The sequence below is a fragment of the Fopius arisanus genome, unplaced genomic scaffold (genome assembly GCF_000806365.1).
Source record: "Fopius arisanus strain USDA-PBARC FA_bdor unplaced genomic scaffold, ASM80636v1 scaffold00040, whole genome shotgun sequence".
Taxonomy (NCBI): domain Eukaryota; kingdom Metazoa; phylum Arthropoda; class Insecta; order Hymenoptera; family Braconidae; genus Fopius; species Fopius arisanus.
In genome coordinates, this window is record NW_011887779.1 from 846,775 (window position 1) to 870,818 (window position 24,044).

At 37.9% G+C, this 24,044-nt stretch overlaps 5 protein-coding genes across 6 annotated transcripts; 1 reads left to right on the forward strand and 4 right to left on the reverse strand.

Moving 5' to 3' along the window:
- Positions 1-5,542: 5,542 nt before the first annotated feature.
- Positions 5,543-10,247, reverse strand: spz5 (spatzle 5). Its single transcript, XM_011305002.1, has 7 exons — positions 9,914-10,247; positions 8,933-9,099; positions 7,351-7,440; positions 7,143-7,283; positions 6,983-7,084; positions 6,686-6,928; positions 5,543-6,604 (listed from the first exon to the last, which is right to left on the reverse strand). Exons 1-7 carry the CDS (start codon positions 9,944-9,946, stop codon positions 6,433-6,435), a joined length of 948 nt encoding a protein of 315 aa, XP_011303304.1. The 5' UTR covers positions 9,947-10,247; the 3' UTR covers positions 5,543-6,432.
- Positions 10,248-11,172: 925 nt separating this feature from the next.
- Positions 11,173-14,221, reverse strand: LOC105266662 (uncharacterized). Its single transcript, XM_011305003.1, has 3 exons — positions 13,309-14,221; positions 12,189-13,215; positions 11,173-12,101 (listed from the first exon to the last, which is right to left on the reverse strand). The coding sequence occupies exons 1-3, from the start codon at positions 13,985-13,987 to the stop codon at positions 11,624-11,626; spliced, it is 2,184 nt and encodes a 727-aa protein (XP_011303305.1). The 5' UTR covers positions 13,988-14,221; the 3' UTR covers positions 11,173-11,623.
- A 227-nt stretch (positions 14,222-14,448) lies between these two features.
- On the reverse strand, positions 14,449-16,839 carry TfIIB (transcription factor IIB). Its single transcript, XM_011305004.1, has 6 exons — positions 16,732-16,839; positions 16,151-16,261; positions 15,861-16,047; positions 15,292-15,762; positions 15,000-15,187; positions 14,449-14,924 (listed from the first exon to the last, which is right to left on the reverse strand). Exons 1-5 carry the CDS (start codon positions 16,746-16,748, stop codon positions 15,026-15,028), a joined length of 948 nt encoding a protein of 315 aa, XP_011303306.1. The 5' UTR covers positions 16,749-16,839; the 3' UTR covers positions 14,449-14,924; positions 15,000-15,025.
- A 30-nt stretch (positions 16,840-16,869) lies between these two features.
- Positions 16,870-18,635, forward strand: LOC105266665 (chitinase domain-containing protein 1). Its single transcript, XM_011305008.1, has 5 exons — positions 16,870-17,125; positions 17,192-17,338; positions 17,424-17,869; positions 17,938-18,270; positions 18,356-18,635. The coding sequence occupies exons 1-5, from the start codon at positions 17,012-17,014 to the stop codon at positions 18,492-18,494; spliced, it is 1,179 nt and encodes a 392-aa protein (XP_011303310.1). The 5' UTR covers positions 16,870-17,011; the 3' UTR covers positions 18,495-18,635.
- On the reverse strand, positions 18,530-21,831 carry LOC105266664 (short-chain dehydrogenase/reductase family 16C member 6). 2 transcript variants are annotated; one of them, XM_011305005.1, is made up of 8 exons: positions 21,704-21,831; positions 20,579-20,819; positions 20,004-20,128; positions 19,807-19,917; positions 19,564-19,725; positions 19,394-19,476; positions 19,208-19,324; positions 18,530-18,844 (listed from the first exon to the last, which is right to left on the reverse strand). In XM_011305005.1, the coding sequence occupies exons 1-8, from the start codon at positions 21,731-21,733 to the stop codon at positions 18,649-18,651; spliced, it is 1,065 nt and encodes a 354-aa protein (XP_011303307.1). In that variant the 5' UTR covers positions 21,734-21,831; the 3' UTR covers positions 18,530-18,648. The 2 variants fall into 2 exon arrangements, with proteins under 2 accessions (XP_011303307.1, XP_011303308.1); XM_011305006.1 differs by lacking the exon at positions 21,704-21,831 and adding an exon at positions 21,398-21,653.
- Between the last annotated feature and the right edge of the window lie 2,213 nt (positions 21,832-24,044).

A 24,044-nucleotide genomic window follows, 5' to 3' on the forward strand; every position in this document is an offset into this window, starting at 1 on the left:
ACCGTACAGAAGGGAAAAACGACGAGGGATAGCTCCAGGGGAAACGGGGACGATCCCAGTGTAGCGCGAAAACTTAAAAAAATCGGCAAGTCAATTAATTTTATTTCATCTTTCATTTAATTCTGTTTTTTGACAGTTATTATCGCTTTCGTTGGAATTATATAGAAATAAAAAAAGAATAAATGATTTCGGAGGAGTAAATTATTTAATATATAAACCAATAAATTATCAATAAATTTAGTAAGGAGAAAAAATGCTTTCCCAGTGGAAGCTTTGGGGGGAGGTTGACTATAAATTTTTATCTGTCAGCTAGAAAAACTCATAACAGAGAATGAGATCTTCAGTATCTGAAATTTCTTCTCCACGTGCCATGGATTGAATTTTCCGCGCCAAAAGCATCCACGTTTTCACCATCGCACGTTTTTCGATATATCTCTGACCTTTCTGAAGGACTAATATGTTTTCTGACTCGATACACATCTGCCCCAAATTCCAACCATCACGTTCACCCTTATTTTCTTTTTTTCTTACACTTTCTTCGCTCCCTTTTTTCTCCTCCGATTGTGGGACGAGCTTTCGCCATCAACCGGGCACAACATTGACCGACATCGGAGGGTGGACACGTGCCTTTTACGGGTTGATGAGCACAGAGAAAAGATGAAATCCTTTTTATCGAGAACAAAATTTACTTTCGGCTTTCCTCACTTGGACTTGGTTGAGGGTCACATACGGCAAAAAATTAAAGTTACTCCATTTATTACTCAAAGGGTTAATTCACCATTAATAGGGATCGGCAGTCGATCCGCTACTCAGAACTCTTCACTTTTTCCAGGAATTTTCATTATTGCGCGGTTGATGAATTTTTCAAAAAATTTTTCAAGTGTCAATTTTCACATGATTTTTATTTTATTTTTTCAACTACCGATTGCAACGAAAAATTTCAATTTCAAATTCCAATCATTCAGTGAATTTTTCTCCAGAAAAATGAAATTTGAAAATAAAAAAAATGAAAAAAAATCCAGTGCTTGATTTTTTTTCATTTTCTGTGGTCGTCCGGGTGCAATTATTCCTTCAATTTCGCAAGAACCTGGAGAAAATGGAAGTCGTGTAATATTATAAAATTCCCACAGGAGATTCTCAAAGTCGACTCAAAGGAATCGCCAATAAAACTCCGTGTGAATGTCCATTGTAATGTTTCATTCGTGTCCTGCAGTGTTTGTCCCGCGGGACTGCCCAATGGTGCTTTAACATCGTCATTGTGTCTCACGGAATACCAACTGGAATTCCCATCGAAAAAAAGCACACCCAGACTTACAACTTACGATTTACGATGACTCTGTACCCAACTCCTCTTTCACTGAATAATCGATCCCAAATGCCAGCCGTTTATCTACATTGTAAATCTCCCGAGAAACCGAAAAAAAAAAAGGAATTAAACAAATATTTGATTGCACTCTCATTCAATTTCCATCGATCTCACCAGCTCAATTATTCCGGTTGTGCAGCTCATGCAAATTTCACGCTCGGGTTATTCATAAAATTCAAATAGATTCATACATTCAAAATAAATCCACCGATTTAATCTCATTAGTCAAAAAACAGCCCAAGAAAATATTCAAAAAATTTTCAAATCCCAAATTCATTTCAATTACTCTCCCCATACCTCATTAACCCTAAAAATTTCAATTGTAATCACGTGACTGTAATTTCCATGAATTCCAAAAATTTTCAAAAAATCCCAGTTCGAGAAAATTCAAAATAAAATTTACATCCCGACAGATCCCGACAGATCCCGACTTTTCGCGTCTTTGCAAATGGATTCTCGGCAAATTTTTAACGTACAATGGTCATTAAACTTGTGTGCGTACCAAGTACAACCCCCTGCCACCCCCCGCCACCCCCTCCCCCCTTTACCCCATCTAACTCTCACTCTCTCTGACTCTCGGTCTCGAAATTCATGGTAACGGTCTCTGTCGACGCAATAGGATTCTGCGATCAATGCGTGCCCCCACTGGGCTTTCCTCTCCCTCACGGTTTAACCCCCTCACCCCCTCCCGTTACCACCCTCCACCCCATCTGGTGTGTTGTCGTCATGGTAACCCACGGTGCGCGGTAACGCAACACTCGTGGGCTAAACCAGTGACGAGAAATACGTCTCTCGTATATATAACATAACTGGGATAAATTTTCAGCATCAGCATGGTGCGTAACACGCGCACATCGTGTGTAGAAAGCACAAGGGGCTGCTGCACGCGTTTCAGAAGTCTCTTCACATCACCAACCCCCTCACCACCCACCAAAAAATAAAGCTCCACCCTCTATCCTCCTGAGGTACAACGAGGAGTTATGGTGCGTGTTGTATTGTTTTTTATTTGCCCCACCCCGAATTTATGACTTGTGGTCTCTGAAATTGCGGGTTACTCTCACATGAAGCGAAATCAACAATTTTTCTTATTCTCATCAGTTTTTCCAGTCACGAAAAATAATGAGAAATATTCAATAATAATTATGTGTCTTTTCTGGAATTTCCCAGTGAAGGGGAGGTTTTTCATTTAATTGGAATCAGTAATTAATTATTAGAATTGTCGTTATTAGAGATTTCTCGAATTTTGTGAGTAACTCGTTGGAAATTTATTTTTTTTGTGAGATGAAATTCGAAATTTTTCCCTCGGAATTGTGAACAGGTCCATTTCCCCCTGTTCCACCCCTTATTTACCTTCTTATCAACCGCTTGCGCACGCATCGCGACCCACACGTTTCCGCCTAACCCCCTCCCATTTATTTGTGCGTGCAACAACTCTGGTATGAGTTCGCAACTTCATCCATTGCGTAGACCAGCAATCGATTTTCGCCGCCAATTTCCACGTGTAAGGAGAACCAATCTGCGTCGTTTTTTTTCTCAACATTTGTTTCCTGTGTCCCGGCCACCTCCCACTCGTCCTGTTTACAATTTTCCGGACGAAAAATAAGGGGAGGCTGACCTAAGGAAAAATTCCAATTTCACCCTCTGCCACATTTTTCATTTTTTCTAATACTTGCAGAACCATTTGAATTTTTAATTACATAATCATACTCCACTGTAATTTATTACTCCAACTCCCCTTCATTATATTAATCCATTAATTATTAATTACTTTTATTCATTTAAAAATTTTTTAATGAATAATTAAAATTATTTTTTACGACATTTTTGATACGGAAATTTGCGAAAATATAATTTGCGAGTGAATTTTTTTTTTCACACGCAATTTTTTTGAGCTGCACCCAATCTCACATACTTACCATAAAATATTATTCCTAAACAGTAGTTACGGCATTTTTCTCATGAGGTGACCCCATCTAGGATTAAATAGAGTTTATCGTTGCTCTTGGTATAAAATGTGTGCGCGTGGGCGTTGGACGCTTCCAGAGCGATCGATGCCCCGCAAATTTTCACGTACAATGCGGAGATGTTTGGAGCACGTGGCTAAAACGTAGTGCGTAGTTTTCCGGGCATTTTTTTCCCCAGCTAGTCATCAATTTCCCAGGGCCGTCAAGGTTCGAGTTAAATTTAATACGTATTCTCAGTTTTATCAAGGACACTATTACTCAAAGAAAAAGAATAACTTGTATATCTCACGGATTCCGCGAGGGGGTGGGAAGGGAGAAGCGGGGGATTCTTCGATGAATTCGGGGTGTCATGGTGGGAGGGAATTATCGGAGGGTGGCAAATATTTGGGTTAAGTATGACAGAACTGCGCGACTCCTGCCATGGGGCTGTGTCACCCCACAGCGAAATCCTGAAGAGAGGGATTCACGTGTAAACACCTCATGAAATTCCCATTTCACTCTTCCTCTTCCTCTGATCTTCCACTTCCCCGGAGTGATATTATTTATAAAAATATTCACCATTCGTTAAACACCAATTATTGATGATTTCACCGATAAATTAAGTCTTTTAAAATAAACGACGACCCAGGAAGTGCAAGTGTTTCGCTCCTCTAGTGTTAAAAATATTAATAACTGCGTTATCTGTTGTAATGAATGATGTCGAGATTCTATTCGAGTTGACGGACGACTCTCGATCATTGGTCGAGTAAATGGAATCGCGCAAGTGCGGCTGATGGGGCAGTGAGTACCAGAGACCCGATATCGACGGCAATGAGAGGAGAGGCAAAAGGGTTAGGCCCCCGAAGATTAAAAGGAAGTCATCTCCCTGTTTCTCCCCTCTTCCGTCTCTCCATCAATCACAATTATATCCTTCTCTACCCTATCGTTCATAATTACTGCCCGTGACTCCATACCCAGTCGAGAGGTGAATTCTCCACTGACGGATTATATTTTTTCTCTCAAACATTCAACGAAAAAATTCCCATCAAATTATTAAACCAATAAATTTTATTATAAATATGGAATAAGAATAAAGAATAGGGAATCATCGGATATATTAATCAGCATCAGTTGAAAAAATGAAATAAAAATCGTTATCATCTGGTACAAGTTTTGCTGTCGACTCGAAGAGGCAGAGAGTATCCTCCAGGTTCCAGGGTACCTCAGAGTCCCCAGGTAGTGAAGAGATGCGAGAAGTGGATGTAAGACGGAGAAAACCGAGTGGAAAGAGAGAAAATAATAAAAATGGGGGAAAATGTGATGAGGGCGAGGCCAGGGGGTTTCTCACCCACCGAGGACACTCGAAAATTTCAACTCTCACAGCAAGAGTGCAAAAGTCCTCAATCCTTCGGTGGTTGGACAGGGGAACTGCACAGCTAGAGAGGCCATAGTAACAACAAGCCCAATGGTACTTGCAGGATGTAATTGTGAACATGTAGCAGGTATATAACTCAGGTACATGGGCAAATGGTGGGAATCATGTGCGTTATCCCAGTGCCTATTAGCAACGAGTGCAACGAGCTGGAGGAGAGAAAAATATATCCACAGGACTCGAGTTGCGTAGGGCTGCCTGTACGCATATAATGGAAGCCCTTCAAGCCCAGCCCTATTTTCATTCCCCTCTCTCCCTTTTCAGAAATTCTCTCTTCTCATTGCTGCCCCTTTCGCGGACAAGAACCCATGCAATCGCTAATTTTCCCTCAATTTTTAACAGGTGCTGACAATCGAACAAGTGCATCTCTCAAATAAATTTCCATTTATTTCCATTTTTTTAATAAAAATTTTCTCAACATGTTCTAGGAATTATTTATTTATTATCCTTATCCTTATTATCCCAAATCAGTAATTAGAAGTGAATCGTTATAATGGGGTAATTAAGGGGATTTTAATTCCTCGTGATGAAAGTACTCAATAGTTTGTTCACCTTAGGTCCCTGCTCATTGCCCCTTTCGAATGCTGCGGGGGATAAAAAAGAATTGCACGATTGAAGTAGTGCAACTCGGGGTCGAGTGGAAACGAGAAAGGAGTGTTAAATAGAGGGGTCCAAAGTACGTCAGTGAAGACGCAAAGGTGACCGATGCGTGTGCAAAGGACGTACAGGCTCTTTCTTTGTGGGATATGGGTAAAACCTATTTTCTCCATTATTTTATCGTCCAATGAATTTTTCCATCTCAACGGATATCAATCTGTTGCAACTTTTTTTTAGAAGTCCGTCAGACTATTTATTTATAAAATAAGAATGTGAACAATGAAGGAAGCTCTATCACTCGTACAAACTAGATCTCTCATCACTTCCATTACTATTATATATTCATTACACAACAAATTCAATATATTTAATACGAAATAATTAAATGAATATTTCATTGTCACGGTATCAATTAATCCTGCGATTTATCACAAAAGTACAATAAATAACACAAACTAATAATTTTTGAGACATTCGAAAGGAAATGATACTGGATGATACTCTTACCATAAATAGAAATAAAAATCATAAATAATGAAAAGACTGAAAGATCGAGATAAATACAGAATATCGATTGATCATTTCAAATATTACCCTCTACCTTTCGATTGCTGTCAAAAAATCTCGAGTGTCGTCATCTCCAGTGTAATTGACAAGTCATAAATCCTTCCTTACCGACTGAAATTCCCGCGTTATCAGGAAAAATTTGAATGCTGGATATGACAGTCCACTGATCATTGACTGGTGAATAATCGAATGGGCATCGATGAGGCGATAGAATGGGGCATTGAGTCAGCAAGTACTCGATAATAGAAGACATTTGAAAATATGTCTGACAATGAAAATCCCAGTGAATTAATTCGCGGATGAGTAAATCCACTGAAAGAGACTGACTGGTTTAAACGTGTCATCGTTAATACATTATTCATGACATCCGTTGAACGGCTTTCTCTGAATGCACTGGTCACCTCATCGACGAGTCATCGAACTCTTGGGGCTTCTTCAACTTGGTCAACATGTTATTGAAAATTCACTGGTACCGATATTTGATTTTTCATTTTGATTTTAGTTCATTCGGATCAAGTCTTTGGTTACTAGAAATTCTGGACTACCTGGCAGGCGCATCCGTGGGGAAACCAGAAGACATCCGTGTACAGACGATCTCCACTGCCTTCTAGGGCCACCAATCTCTTCTGAATGTACTGCTGCTCACATCTACTTACGTAACCCTCTGGTAATGAGCAAATTCCATTGCACGTTGTCGTCCTGTTAATCGAATTGATATATATTTTTTAATGAAGCAGGAATTGAAAGGAAAATAATTGTTTATCCATTCGTCGGGCTTACGAGCAAGTCTCGGACTTCACCAACTGCGAGTACTTTTCACGCGTCTCAGGAAGATTCACAACGTACATCCAATTTCCACGATTATTCAGGGCTGCTCGGGGCATTATATATTGAGAGTTTGTCTCGCAGAGAGATATCGGTTCAGATGAGACTTGTCTTGTAGCGCGATTATGATTTTCTCGGGGTAAAAATGGATTCTGACGGTAGGAACGATCTGTCTCTGGTGTTTCTCGTCTCGTGTGTCTGAAAGGTTCGCTCACATTCAGATAAATTCAGATATCATCCTGAAGAACTCACCTGATCCACTCAGCAGCGAGGGTTTGTCCTCTTTGAAATCTTGGAGAATTCTCCAGAAGCAGTGGATTCTGGTGATTGGCGAGAGGAGCTCTGTACGTATACCTGGACAATATAAAATAATTTCATGTCCTGACAGAAGGAATTTCCCTGAATTTCTCACCCCTGGTTGGCACTATCATTGGCTAGGGGCCCATAAACCATGGGTGACTGATCGACAACGGGGTATGAGCTCGGCTGGTTGTAAACCTTCTGCACTTCCTGCCTCGGATACACGTTGTCGTGATTGTAATCGGGTTTTGCTCTGCAAGAATGAGATTATCTCTTTACGCAATACTGCCGATTGAAATATATTTCTCTGAGGCTTTTACCTGTAAACATTGAAGCCGTAGATCGACTCATCCCTCAGAACTGACGAGAAGTCGTAGCTGCACTTGTCCACCAGAAATTTAATCAACTGTCTGCAATTGAGATTAATGGCTGAGTAAACCTGATCATCCGTAACTGGATAAATAATCCAATTTGATATCATAATTCGATGTTCAGTGAAATGGAAATCACTATCACTTTTCAGAGGCAATCGAGCGTTTCGGCTTTCAACTCAACTATTATGTACGATGAATAATCGCTCCGTGTAATATTTATTTTAATAAAAACGCATTTGTAATTCGATTTTTTTTTCCGAATTCGATGAATCGGTGGGAACTTTCATTTCAACTTTCATTCGTATTACCGGTTCTGGGCTTTCTATGAATTAAAAGGGAATTTTTCTCGCCGATTTTCGGTAATTATCCCATTGCCGATTAAAATTAATTAATAAGATACTTAATTAATTGATTTAGAGTTGTATTTGACGGAGTTAAATTTTCGAGAATCTCATAACTTTTTTGAATTACGAAATTCGAAACTTCAGGGGCAGTAGAGGAGAAACTGTTCTGTTTATTCGTTAGTTTTCTACCTCCAGCCACTGATAGATAAATATGGATTCTGTAACAGATGTGAATAACAATAGCAAATACCGAATGTTTCCGTTCAACTTTTCCTGCTATTCATTTACTTAGAAAGTGAGTGATAAAACTGTTTTTAACCAAGAGGATTCACATCATACAACCATTCTCTCATCAATTTGAAAAATCGTCAAGTCTCCCGATACATAATTTTCCTCTCCATTCCAAGCTCCATTGGAATTCAATCAACTCGATTATTAAACCTCACGATAAATTTTTCGATAAATTGTCCCCACGTTGCATTAAATTTATTTTTGCCAGGCACAAGTTGTTTTTTCGCTGGAGATCATCAATGATTACTGTGGAATCCTGTCTTATCAAATCGTATTTTTTCTACTCGAGATAAGCTACATTCAGCTTTCTCCACTCGACTCGCACTATCATGGCATTGTCAGAATGTTTAATTCATGATTCATGCCTAAATATATTTTCTAATTCGCGTGACCGTTATTCAGACATCAACCTGCTGACTCCTTTGTATCCACACGTATGTATATATTTTTAATGTACCATTAAGTCAATCCTCTAACGCTCAATTTAAATTTATTTATTCAGTGTATTGCCTGTGGGCTATTTGTCTCCACGTACTACATTCACTTGAGTCTCGTGATCATTATTTGTTTCTTAATTTTTATTTTACAATTCCACTTCTTTCGCCGGATATTTTTTATTCGTGAAGAATAACTCCGACGCTTCTTGAATAATTTATGATTTTATAGCTCCACATGATCCCTTGATCATCGCGAATTCTGCATTTTTTTCGCTGTCAGTTTTCCACCAATATCTCGAAATTAAAGGTACTTAGCGAATTTTTTTCTTAAATATTTTTTATAGAAAAAGATGGGATCTACAAAAAAGGTATTTATGAAAATGGCATTATCTCCCTTGAATTTCGAGCTATTCAAAAAATAACATAAATACGTGAATGATTGAATGAAGTACTGACTTTGGATAATGCTCAAGGGTTTCACAGAAGGTTTGTCCAGGCTTGGCGCAACGGGGCGTATGACCGGGTGGTGCAGGAACGAAAGGTTCATAACGAGGTTGGTGTGGGCATCCGTAAGAACCACAGGGTTCACGCCATCCACCCAGTGAACCCTCCACCACCAGTACCTGCAAAAGATGAGTAAAGTAGTCAAACGTTGTAACATCCACTCGACTGAGCAGAAATTTTCGAGCTGAATCCCTTCCTCGTCATTACGACTAATGGTACCCCAGTAAATTAAAGAGTTTCCACTCGGCAATTTGACTCGACAGGATTACTATCATCCGGGCTTTTTCATCGTTCGAATTCATTCACTCCTGGATCAGACGTCTCCAATCAATTCTATCTCAATTGCTTATCAGTCTCTGACTATTACTTAGCTGCTGATTTCCCGCGGAAATTATAATCCATCCAATAATTCCAATCAATTATTTCATTCGTTAATGGAAAATTTTTCACTGGGGAAAATACGGAAATTTTTTATTCGCCAATTTTTTAATTTGTTTATTATCAGAAACCTTGAGTGCAATTGAGAACAATTAATTCCATTGTCTCCGAATTTTTTTTCACGGTCGTCAATCACGGATTATTTTCTCATTTGAATGCCTTTACCCTCGTCTCGAATTCGTATTAAAATTCTCAATGAGTCAGCCCGGATTCGGCTCCATTATTTCGGCTAACGATTCTGAATCACTAAGTAGCATTGAAAAACTTGGAACGCCGTAAAAAAATCACTTCTAAAAACTATTAAGATCAAGGCGTCGGAGAAGTATTACAATAGGCGAAATGAGATCATGGAATTTTTGCGCCGATCCACTAGTCTAGAAATTATCAGTAAAATAAATAATTGGTACGGTTATTGAAAATAATAAATCGGTGTGTCAAATAAAAAGAAAGGGTCCAATAAATCATTTCCGTATAAAAATATAATTTTTTATTTACCACAACGTGTAGGTGAACTAGGAGTCTCATCATTCTCCAGACTAATTAGTCGATCCCCTAATTTCTGTTACACTAATGATAAAAAAAAAAACGAAACAATCCTCACGCACCCGACGACAATCTCAAAAAAATCGATGTCATCCCGCGATTATCACTTTATCAGTTCTGCATTTAAAATCGGCGCCAATGAATTGAACACGTGCTTCCGTGTCCGGAGCTGAGGACGATTTGATTCCCCGTGGATATCTCGCGTGTAGTTCAACAACAGAAAACCCGTCACACATACACGAGGTGCACGATTTTCAGAGGTGGGGCACCCAACGGAAATACCACTTTCACTGTACAAACGCCGGGTACTAAACGCATGAAAATCACGTTTTTTAATGCCCTAAACTATCACTTGAATACTGATTCATAACAAATAAGGCCACACGCCCATCATTTTTGACATTAAAAAAAAAGTCTTCAATCAACTTCAATCAGCTAAATAAATAAAAAAAAAATCAAATGTCACTTGAAATTCCCACCTCCATCTATTAATTATAAATTAATCAGCATTAATTCCCTTATCTGAATAAAAATCTCGTAATTACGCGAATAAAATGAGAATATTTTCAAATCGCGTGAATCGTAATTAAACATATTAAAAAATTGTTCAACCGCTTGAAAAAATCGGCAAAGTTGGAACACTTTTGTGAATACGATATAAAAAAAGTTGGAGTTGTTGGAAGTATTTTTTAATCGTCAAGATCAGTCATGACACGTCGCATGCATGAATGACATCAGATAACTCGAGTGAATAGCGAAAAAAGAAAAAAAAATAAAACGCGCTATTGATGCGCAACCGGTCCCATCGGCTGTCACGAGAGATTTCCAACGTTCTTAATGATTTTATATACTTACACGGAATTAAAGTTTTGTGACATTATCGTGTTACAGAGCTGGATGAATACGCGACAGCTGCACGCAAACGCAATTCAATGCCACGTACCGTACAATGGAGATGGTGTGGATAGTGGCACAACTGCCAAGGACTGTTTTATTATATATCATTTTTTTTTTCTCCTCGAGTAATTGCAATGTGTTGCAATTAGTTCATGTGTGTTAATAGTGAAGGAGTCATTAGAGAGGGATATCTTTGAGTGATGATATAGTTGGGCTTGAGAATTATTTGCTTCATCACTGAGAAAATATCATTTTGTATTAATTTATTTCTTGAACACAAGTGAATTTATTTTTTCATATTTGTATAACGATGGGATTATATTAATTTAATATATAATATTAATCAACAGCCAATATAAATTATTATATTCAATTTCGTAATTAATATCACACATAAATATTGCTGAGAGCATTAATCATGTCCGCGGACTCATTAGCCTTGGGTAAACGTAGAAATATAATTAACAGAAAAACCTAGAGGCTTTGATAAAAATATTTAATGAGATCACTATTCGAGTGGTAAAATCTAATTTTCTCCAATCATAAATGAATTCTCAAAAAAACCGCTATATTTTTCTATGAATTTTTTTCATGCGTCCACCCCCTCAAAAACCCACAACCAATAAATCTGATGAGTCCATGCATAAGCTCTCGAAATTCCACGGTAATTCATAAATCATTTCAAACTCCTTGACATGAATAAATTTTAACTCGATTATCTCTCTTAGATTCCAATAAATTTTTCAAAAATTCAGTAGCCTATATTCAAGGATTAAATAATCCTGAGTAGATGCTGACCTCAGAAATTCTGTCCCCAGATCCATCGATCTGCGGTAAATAGCGCTCTTTGTAAATAAGAGACAGCAATTCCCTCTTTTCGTAATTACCCTCGACAGCGAGTACCTCGACACCTTTGAAATCGAAATCGTGGGCGTATCGAAAGGCATGCTCGGTCAATCGATTGGATATTGGAAAATTGTGAGGCTGTCGGAGACTGAGGTAGTGCTCCTTAATCCTGTCCCCGAGGGATCGTTTCGTGTGCTCGATGAAGATGAACTTGCACTCGAGACACGAAATTTTGTAGACAGTGTTGAGTTGATTCTCCCTCGGCAACTTGTCCTTGTGACCAGTGAAGAGCCAACGGAGATTGCTGTCATTTCTGAAGCTCAAAGAGAATCTAAACCCCTGGAGATTAGACTGGAGAGTCTCCGAGAGGCCCTCGACGTAGGGCAGAGTGACCCACCTACAGAAATCATTAATAATATCAATTTTTATCTCTCATTATAAATTCCCATAATATTAATCAATTTTCTTCTCGAATTCTCCCCACCTGTGCTCATTAATTCTCCTGTGCCTGCGGAAATCATCGGAATAATAATTCTTAGGATTGAGAACAAGTGCCTGACGTCTGCTCACAGCCCTGAGCACCAGCTTCCGAGGATATCCATTCTGTACAAGCGATTCCTGGATGTACGTTAAATTCTTGAGATGAAACTCCAAATTCGAGAGTAAAAGACCTCGATCAATCAAATTATAAATCGTACAAATTTTCTGTCCCTTGGGATGATGAGAATAATAATTGAGATATCGTCCAGAGGACGTGGGTTTTCTGTACCAGTCGAAGTCGATCATCCGTTTATTCCTGATGAGCGTCACCTCGAGGAAATTAATCCGGCAGTTTTCCTCCCTCTCGAGGGTGAACTGGAGACGCTTGTGATAGGAATTAAAGCAGGAGAGAATTGATTGAATTCGATCCTTGGGGACAAACGCGAGGACATCGTCGACGTACCTGGTGTAGAAATACACTGGGAAGTCGAGTTTCTTCATGCAGAAATTCTCCAGGTCCTGGAGAACAATCTCAGCGATGATTGGTGACAAAGGTGAGCCCATGGCAGCTCCAAAAACCTGTTGATATTTTATTCCATTGAACTGAAAGGCTGATGCGTTGAAGCAGAGGATGACTGCCTCGATGAATAGCTCCTGATTTATCTTGGTGTATTTTTTTAACAATTTCCAGCGGCTTTTTATACCCGAAATCACGAGGGCCAAGGGAATATTCGTGAAGAGAGATATCACGTCCATGGAGATCATCGCAAAGTCCTCGGGGAGGTGGAGGCTTCTGATTTTTTTTACCAGCGATAAACTATTCGTTATTGACACTTTATTCGAGGTGAAAGATTTTATTTCCTCCTTTATGCAATCAGTTAGAATTCTCTGGATGTATTTAGCTAGGCGATACGTGGGGGTGCCTATGAAGGAGACAATCATCCTGAAGGGGATGTTCTTCTTGTGGATCTTCGGCTGACCGTATGACAGGGCGATGTGACCATTTCTCGACCAGAGTCTCGATTTTTCAGCTTGAAAATTTTGTCAAAGATCTTTGTGTAAATCACAGAGGGAAAATTCTTTGGTAACCGAAACAAAATATTCAGTTGGGATAGTAATCTTACCGTCATTTATAAAATTGTTTTTATACCACTTCACCAGGAGTTTATTGACTTTTTTCTGGATATCCAGGGTGGGATCGGATCGAATGATTCTGTAGGTGAAAGAATCCCCGAGTAATTCCGACATCTTCGAGACGTAGAACTTCTTGTTGACAGCCACTGTGACATTTCCCTTATCAGCTTTGAGGAAAATTATATCCGGGTGAGATATCTTGAATATTTTAGCCGCTTTCACCTTCTCCAGGAGCTGGGGAAACCTCGGGGTGACCCTTTGCCGTAGAAAATTCGAAATTACATCCACACATATCGAGCGGATAGCGTTTCGCTGATCCTTTTCGATTATATTCATGTTGGATTCTATCGACGCGATTATATTGGACACTGGGATATCCTTCTTTCGGATTATGGGTACACCGAATTTTTTTCCCAGACAGGCGACGTCCAGGACGTCGTCGGGGATGTATTCCTCGGTTAAATTTATTAGCCACTTCTCGCGAATTTCTCGAGAGACGCAGGGGAAATGGGGATCCAAGGAATATCCGGATTCGAAGGGTCGGGATTGATTTCGGCTTCGGTTGTTCCGGTTCCATCTATTTCTGTGGACTCTGGGAGACTGATTGTAGTACTGTGACTCTGTACATGTCGTATAATTTTCATTGTAATTGCAGATGTACGGGGGCATGACACTACTCGTTATCTGGGAGTCCAAAATTATTTGAGAATGAAAAATTAGTCTAGGGAATAAATTGAAGTTTCTTGAGAAAAACACATTTTTCCATCGTCAATCGAGTTAAATCACTTGGTGATGCTTGTGAATAAACAATAAACATTCGTTGCGTGAGAATGATTCGGCTAATTGCTCAATCCCATTGTCAATTATCGTTGGTAAACACTCGAAAATTAACACGTCACGAGTGGTCAGTGGACCCTGTAGAACTGAAGACGGAACCTGTGTTATTATTTCGAGGGCAAACAGAATTAACTATTTAGATTTTTCATGTTGTGATTCTGCTTGAGGCACGCGAAGTCAAAGATTTTTAATTATTCCAGTGGGTGAAATTCAGTAAATTAAATTTATATTGCGCAATTTTTTCATGAGAATCATAACATGAAGAATATTTTTAAACGAAAAGACATGTCAAGTATACAATGGAAATTATGCAATATTTATTGCCTCTTTACAAATTCGTATTTCCGTACAATAATAAAAATACAATATCGATTGTACTCCAATCAGAAAATACCTTCTTTCATAAACATTTTTCATAATTAAACTAGTAATGAACCCATTCACCATCAATGAAAGTTAATGATTAAGGTGAGCACTAAGGATAGAGGAAAAAGTGGATTTTTTTTTAGTTTGATATTTGAAGAATAGGGGAATCTTAGAAAATGATGCAGGTTTTATCGTTAACTGAGCTTATTTGTGGATTATTTTAACAATATACTTCAATTGGTGTGCTAGACGATGAGAAGCCCCACGATATCGTCTCGTATTTTTCAAGTTTTAAATTAATATCCATTCCTTATTCAGTCTAATAACAACGTTAACCTTCTCCCGAATTAAGGTTCAATTTTTCTAGAGCGCTCTGGTTTCGTGAGTTTGCCGGGAATGTAAGCTGAAAAGTTCAAGGAAATGTATTAATAATTTTTTTCCAATCGACTGATAGGAGATTTTCCAGTTTAATACTTACTAAAGGACAATTTTACCAGCAATTCTTTACATCTGGGGCAATTGATCGATGGGTGTGGCGAATTTAAAGTCCTCAGGGAAGAGCTTAGCAGCATGAGGGTACATGAGCTTGTAAGCTTGTCTGATTGTCACATCAGCCACTCCAGCAACATCACCGATGTCTTTCTGTGATCTCTTCTCCTCCGAGGCCTGACAAAATTCCATTATCAACCCATAAAAAATTTCACTCTAACAATCTGTGATTTAAAAAAAAATCAACAAGAATTCCCTCCACTCAAAATGATTTGCCATACCTGTGAAGCCATGTAGATAGCAGCTGCAGTTACTGAAATGGGAGATCTGCCAGGTACGATATCAATTTCAACCGCCTTCCTGGCGATATGTGTGGCAGCCCTCTGGACCATATTAGGAAGCCCCAGATTGGCGCAAAATCTCGACATGAAGTCGCCCGTTGAAATGAGATCGACACTGGTCTTGAGGGCCTTCAAGATGAGCTTGAAGCACCTACCAATCTCTTTTTTACTGATTTTGCTGACTGCAACGATCTCCTTGAAGGTACGAGGAACTCCCTCTTGACGACAAGCTATGTATAGACAGGCTGAGGCAATGGCGTCGTTCGAACGACCTTTCAGGTTTTTACCATCATGGACTTGCTTGAAGAGATTATTTGCACGATCGACAATTGTTTTTGGAAGGTTTATACGATCTGCCATGGCTGTTATCTCACGAACCGCGTTGTTCAAGGCTCTGTCAGAACTGTTCATCTGAAGATCATTCGACAATAATTCGTAATTGACTAATTCAAAGGCTCCGACGAATTGGATTGAAAGATTAATTATGTATTAGTAATCAAATAACTTACAGTGCGTCGATTCTGATATTTCGCACTGCCAAAAGCGTCGAAGGAAGCTGCACCTGTGCCAGGACCAATCATGGTGGATAAATCATTGCCACTGAAGAGAGGATTTTCAGGTCCTCCCACACGAGAGGGATCAACCCCTGACTTTTCATTGCTAAATGTTCGCCACTCGGATCCGACATCGATAACTCTAAAAAAGCACCCGTGCAAATAAACATTTGTTGAATTAAAAAATGGAGGAAGAATATCACTTAATATTGAATTCAATATCATTTTTAACATGATAATCATACCTATCACCAACAACTAGTCCACACTCTGAGCAAATCTGATCACCAGCCCTGTAATCCTCAATCAACGGTGCATCTGGATGTGCATAGCAACAAACTCTATCCCCATCAATTCTGAAAAATCCACCAAAAGCACAATAACAATTGATTTTTATTAATTAATTCATTAATTATCCAGATTTATTCCGGGAATTTTTAGATTATTCAACGAAGAGGCTCAAGTTGGGAGGGAAATTAAAACATAACCTAGGGCTGGACTCTTTCTGCAACAAAGAGATTTTTTTAATAGGAAAAAAATTTCCTCCAGGTGTAGAATTATTCATTGAATAATGGGAGACCAGGGACTACCTGTTGAGAGAGGGTTCCTATGGTTTTTTATTATTCACACAGAAAATCGAGGTTTGGGGTGGATTTTTCAGGGAATTGCGCCTCTGGAATGAAACTTTAACCTCATTTTTAGAACTGTCATATCGATTTCCGCCTTCCCCTCACATCTTATCACTAGTTCACCATTTTTATCACGGCTATAGTGATTTTTTACGACCGAGGGGTTTGTTAACAATGAGGAAAATATTCTAATTCACCTTGACATACTGGCCATCTTTCAGGTATTTGTCACTTGGATATTTCAGGTGTAAATAAAACCCCAGCAGTTAAAAATCATTGCGTCATATTGACTGCGCAGAAGGCGCACGATCAAACCGCCATCTTCTCCTAAGGAGATTCAAAAAATCAATTCTTCAGGCCTCAGTGCAGCTACATGAAAACAATAATGTGCAGGTGTCATCGGCTGACAGATTAGAATAAATGAAACAAAAACAAGTGTAGTAACGTGTTTACTATTGGCATTTCATTCATGTCATTATGAGCCTATGGATTTTAAAAATCAGTTTGTGGTTCTTGCTAGGTACAGCAACTTGTACGTTATCTCCACCAACTGATAAACATAGACGAGATAAGGGAAAAGTTGAGAGCAAGGTATGTTCTATTGATTTATTTCTAACAGATGGTTTTGGATTTTGTTTTATTTTTTTGGGGGAGTAGAAAGGACCAGTGAATCAAAATGTCTTTGATCGAGGTCTTGTCGTCCAAGAGCCTAAGCCCATTGACATTTTACGTGAGTCTGGGCTGTACTACAAGGATACAAATTTTCGACAGTTCACTGGTGAAGTGTTGGGATACATAACACCGGTAATTATTTTCAGTAGAATGAAGAGTCGAATGTCCTTCAATTGCTTTATTTTTTTTTCACCTAACGAGTACTTGAAAATCGCAGTGGAATGCGGATGGCTCAGAAATATCTAAAACATTCCACGGAAAATTGACAACCGTTTCTCCAGTATGGTTGAGTCTTCCTCGAGGGAATGTTAAAAAATTTCAAATACCCACCCACGATGTTCAAAAAAAATGGCTGAAAGAAATGAAATCGCTGAATGATGGTAACCATACTGTAAGGATCTTACCTCGATTATTATTCGAAGAGTGGACTCCCGATGAGATAGCAACCCTCAGTAACGACAACCAGAAAAAAACACAGCTGGTGTCTGCACTTGCTGAGACAGCTAAAGCATTCCAATTTCACGGTTACGTTTTAGAAATTTGGAACCAGTTCGTTTTCACTGGAGTAAAAACAAAAGTTGTCGTTAATTTAATAAAATTCCTGGGTAAAAGACTCAAGAGTAAAAATTTAGAAGTCATTTTGGCTATCCCACCAGCAAGAGGGTACGTCCTTTATTTGTTCAGTTACTCATTATTTAATTGTATGATAATATGGAATACTGTCGTTACAGCCCTGAAAATCAAATATTTTCTCAAGCGTACTTCGAGGAACTAGCGTCTCATGTTGACTATTTTTCTTTGATGACATATGATTTTTCAAACTTTCAACGGCCCGGACCCAATGCTCCTCTGGAGTGGGTCAGAGAGTGTGTCGAGAAACTAGTTCCCGATGACGATGATCCCAGGAGATCACAGATTCTCATGGGACTGAACTTCTATGGAAATAATTATGCTCCAGAAGGTGGGGCACCTATTCTGGGTTCGCAGTACCTGAAAATACTTGAATCATACAAAGGAAAAATTCAGTGGGATGATAGAAGCAAGGAACACTTTTTTGAGTCAAAGTAAAATATTTTCATCAAATTTTTTCACCTGCCATAAATATAAAAAAGGATTATTAAATTTTTTCTTACTTTACAATCGTTTCAGATCACCAGGAAGTGGATTTATTTTCTATCCAACATTATACTCCCTACAGCAACGAATTGATCTTGCTAGGGAGCTTGGAACAGGTTTATCCATCTGGGAGCTTGGTCAGGGCCTAAATTACTTCTACGATCTCCTATAAGTAGTAGTCCAACCTCATCAGATGAAAGTAATGAGTGAGCAATACAAAATAGACTTTAATAAGAAAACAAATGTAAAGGATTTCTATACATAAATCTTAAAAACTCAGATATTCAAGTGAAATATACAATTAGTCTTATAATTCGATGATTCATTTACATGGCTGGTGCTGATGATATATGCTCGAAGTCTGTGAGTTGTTCGTATCGCGAATTTCTTCTTGCATCCTCGCAGTCTAATTTTTTACCCTCATACGTATCATTATTTTCGTATTTATTAAGCATCATCATGGTTTGGGGACCTTTCAAAAGGGTATACATCAGGGACCATGAAACTTTCGGTGGAAGCCAACTGCAACAGACAAAACAACTTGACTAAATCCAATGTTTCCCGCATGTTATTAATCCGATCATAAATGTTCCCTTCTGGAAATTGTTCATGAATTGAATTTTAATTATACTCCATCCATTATTCAAAACTCGAGGTCATTTCGACAATTCGTTTTGACCAAAGTTACAAATTCATATGACCTTCAATATCCAGGCACGTAGAAATTTTTATGCAAGACCATCACTCGGGAGTGATGAAAATCTAATAACTGCCGATGTGAAATGGTAGACAAGAATTTAAATTACGATATCAAGATATTTCAGTAATTTTTCGTCCTAATTGTCATGATTTTTAAATTAATTAATAATGTGGAGAAAAATTCACCTCTTGAGAGGTACAAAGTATTTGACACTGGACGGCAACGTAACATTAACTTGATCAGTCAATATCCCTTGGACGACCTCTTCAGCAACATATTCAGGCTCCAATTGAGGCAGCAATCTGAGACGAACAGAAAAATTATGGAGTATATGATAAATCATTTGCATTAGCCCTCACGAAATAATTTACCTCGGTTTGACTCCAGGAAACATTCCTGTGTTGACGAAATAAGGACACACGAGAGTTGTCTGAATGCCATCGTATCCATGCATCTATTCATAACAAAACAATTATGCAAATGAGTAATTGCATAACAATTACACATATCTTCAACAGATTTGCAATGAGTTGTCGCTTACTTTGAGCTCTGTAAAGAGACTCTCGTGGTAACCAATGGCCGCAAATTTAGTAGCCGAATAATCAGTGCAATTATAAGTCCCCATTAATCCAGCGACACTGGCAATCGTGACAATATGTCCGTGATTATCCTTCATCATTTCTTCCAGAAAAGCTTTATTTATCTGTAATAGAAATAACGAATTCACTCAATCACCTGTCGTCCACTGATTTATTAATACTCTCAATTTAATTAATTTTCGTACCCAGTAATGTGCGAGGATATTGACCTTAAAAGTCCTCTCTATCTCGTCATCGGGAATGTTCATAAATGTTTTTCCACATATATACCCAGCATTATTAACCACAATTGTTACCTAAACAATAAATTTAATGTCTTTTCATGTCTTTGAATTGAGCGTGAAGCGGAGAATAATTTTGATTTATGATCATTTCCACGTACATTTCCAACTTCAATTTTCACGGTTTTCGCAATACGATAAATTTGATTTCTGTCGGTGATGTCACAAGTATATCCTATGCATTTTCCACCAAATGCTCTTATCTCCTTGACAACCTGTTGGATGCCTAAAAAATATTGTCATACACTGTCGACCTCGTCACGATAAATTGCTCCTTCACATTTCACTTTTATCCTCTCAAATTTCCATAAATCTAGAATATCGTACCAGTTAATCAAGGATTTTACAAGTTACAACTGAAACTCTAGACTTCTCCGAGGCAAATAACCAATTGGAAAAATAACTCGATTATTTTCCCATGATTTCAATGAAAAAAAATCCGATAATTCACTGTCTCCAGTGAATAGAATGAATTTAATTGACCGGAATAAATGGAAAATCGGAGAATAAGAACAATGAACTTTCACATCAATTGGTAAAGCTGACACTGAATTTAATTGATTTTTTTCATCTCGTTGCATCAGCAATGGAAATGTGAATGCCACTCGGTGGATTATAATGTAGCTCATTGACGCGTATCCCAATGATTACGCATTTAATATCGATAATTAATTACCTGGTTCGTTAATATCCCATATAACAACATATGCACCACGTTGAGCCAGTTTGATGGAAATGAGTCTACCTATTCCTCCAGCTCCTCCAGTCACCAAAGCCACTTCCCCTTTTATAATTTTTCTCTGATACCTCCGCGGTATCAGAGCCCGTAGTAATGCCTCGATTATGTAAATTACCGAGAAACCCATCACCACCACAGCATCAGAGATTACATTCACCACTTCTTTGAAATCCATCCTCTGTAATAGATATTATTATTCCAGTAGCAATACCATTTGATTGATAAAATGAGATATCCGACGTTCTTTCATTAATTAAAAACTCGTCAAAAGGTGCTGCGCGATATAAAGAGAAATATTAATGGATCTGCACTGCAGGAAAATATCAACTGACTGGCAAGTTGAGATAGAGTCAAGAGAAATTGACAATTGACAGAGTTTCACCACTTCTTTACAGCATCAGCGAAATAATCTCACCGCAATGATGATTTCGCTGTGTTTTCAAGTGTTGAGAGAAAGGAATATAATAATAATACAATTTTCTCGAGAAAGTCTGCATTATAATCTGTTTTCACGATCATTATGGGTTGTCTAAGCTGAATGCAAATCTTGGATTAATCCTGCGCTTTCTTCTGGAGGAACTTCCATGCATTACTTGGAATAGTAAGTCGTTAGCGAATGCCAAAATTCATTCATAAGTGAACTTTCCAATTGGTCCATACGTGAAACGTTCTGTGTGTCTCAGACACTCGGACTCATTTCTTATTCAGCACTCTCTCTAACACTGCAAAACAAATACTGGGGAAAACAGTACTTACTCCTGTGAAGATGATGACACTTGACTCGATATGATTTACCGGTTCTACGAGTTTAATGAGCCATTGAAAGCATTTATCGTCATAAATTGTTATAAATTGTCATAAATTTCAATCACTGCAAACAATTTGAGTAATTGATCTAACACGGAGATGAAAACAATTGTCACACTTGATAGAAAATGTTTAATACTTTTAACGAAAGAGTAAATTATTTTTTAAACGAATTTAATAACGAAATTTTGTTTTTTAACAGCTTTTGAATCGCACATTCGTCGATATTGGAATTTCTCAATGAGTTCGATGTACCTTGAATTCGAAAAATCTTGATCTTCTCATTGCAACCAGTTCTATACTGTTCGAACGCTGACTATCGACTGTGCCCCCGACAACTCGTGGAGTTGTTCCCCGACGACTCGGTGAATTCCCACATATTATGGACTATGTTCCAAGAAGTCTAGGCGCCTGTCTGATAACTCTGAAAGAAAATTCTCCAGTAATTTCTGGGTGATATGGAGAAACGTGACAATAGAGTGGTACGTGCCATGGAAGAGGTCTCCTAGTGATTCCTCTGACAGCATGAATTCATCTATAATAATGCGAAAAAGAAAAATTTGTATGAACAATAAAATAAATTATTGTCAATGATCCTGGAAGCGCAGCGTATTGCACCGGATAATATTCTATAATTATCCAATTTGTAATTATAACTATAAGATTTAAAATTGCTTTCTCTCCGAAATTTCTTATCGAATTGTTTCCATCGCCTAAGCCATGATTAAATCTAATGAATATTCGCCTCTCGATTTTGAAACTCATAATGACGCGCGGCAATATGTGATTATGTTCCGTATGAAATAACTATTTTCTCAATCTGTGTCGGATGTAGAAACCCTTGTTCATGTCACTGGAAAAATACCATGTACTTATCAGAAATAAAAATAGAAAACTCGAGTAATTTTTACAATTGTAAATGAATAGAATTTAAACTTACGACTGACGCACAATGTCTTGGGAATTTTAAATCGATAATAGAAGAAAGTTTCACAGTACATCATGAGCTTTGAAAATTTTCTCCCATTTCCCTTGTTACTTTTCCGTCATATAAGAGAATTAACAATCGAGTATGATGAATCATGATGATGATGCGTTCTTCAACGCACAAGTCGCGAGTGAGTCGATGATTTTTAAATCCATTCATCATCATTTATTAAATAATCAAGTAATTACAACGAAATATTATAAATAGTTAAACCAGATGCGTTTTGTAATTAATTATAATATTGTAACTAAATATTCTGGAGGGCTGTGATTTAGAATCGAGTAATTCCAATGTGGATTGGCATTTAATTTTACAATACGCCTTCAATTATCCTTTGCAACTCCAATCCTCGGCGTCTAAAACAAGGAATCGACGGCAACAAAGAGTCATACTCATTAAAAAACAACGGTCAAGGTATATTAAGTTGACAACGACGAAAATTTCCGTATTAGCAGGTGAAAGGATGCTCCATGCAGCTAAAAGTCGGCCAGCTATTCTAGAGAATGGAACTCTATTTATGTCGTACATCTCTTTGAATGGATTGGCACTGATATTTTGTTCTGTAATTGAAATAAAAAAATTAATGGTGTATGATATTACTATTGCAATTTAAATCCTTTGAATTTACGAGATGATTCAGATTCTCACTGCGAATTAACTAGCTTAAAATTGTACGGATAACGGTTTGAGTCACAATCTCTTTAGAGCATCGACAGTCTTTCAAAAATACTTATCACATCTTGCTGAATTTGAGACAAGATCCATTTCGCTGGATCCAAATTCGCGACTGAACGTTTTCTTTACAAGATTTCAAAGAGTGTAACCGGGTCAGAGGAAAGTTCCACGACCTGGAAATACTTTCGTGTAAATTCAGCATATTCCTAGAGCTAGAGTTGAGAATTGCATTGAAAGGATCAATTCAGTATAATGCAGCCTGCTGCAGCCATGTGCTTATTAATTAAAAAAAATGAAAAATTAATTTATCCTCTCGCAATAAAAATGAAGAAATGAGATCAATGCCACTCAATAATAAATATAAATCTCCATGGATAACACTATTTTTGTTTTTATGTCAATTACAAGCGGACACGTGTGCTTCCGGTTTGAATTTTATTTTCTGTGGTATGAATGCGTTTTGTTTTTATTTGTTTAACTGAAATTTAGCTGACTACAACGAGCGGAAGGAGGAAACCGCATTTTTTGGAATTTCAAATGAAAAAAATAATTCAATCTGTTGAAGATATACTACTAATGAAATTATTATTTTAAATGAGCAAGTTGTCCTAGCGGTAACGTGCTCGACTGGCACGCCAGCGGCCCGGGTTCAATCCCGGCATCATTCATTTTTTTTTTTTTCAAAATAATTCCAATTTTTTTTTTTGTTAATGGCAAATCAATCGAAATATCATTTAAAAACTGAATATTTGAAAATCGCAAAGATATCCAGTAAAATTGAAAAATTAGCAATTTTTTAAAACGATACTTTTGCAATATATATACTCCTAAGGAAATTTTATTATTGTAAAAGTTCGTTATCCTAGTGGTAACGTGCTCGGCTAGCACGCCGACGGCCCGGGTTCGATCCCGCCGTCATTCATTTTTTTTTTT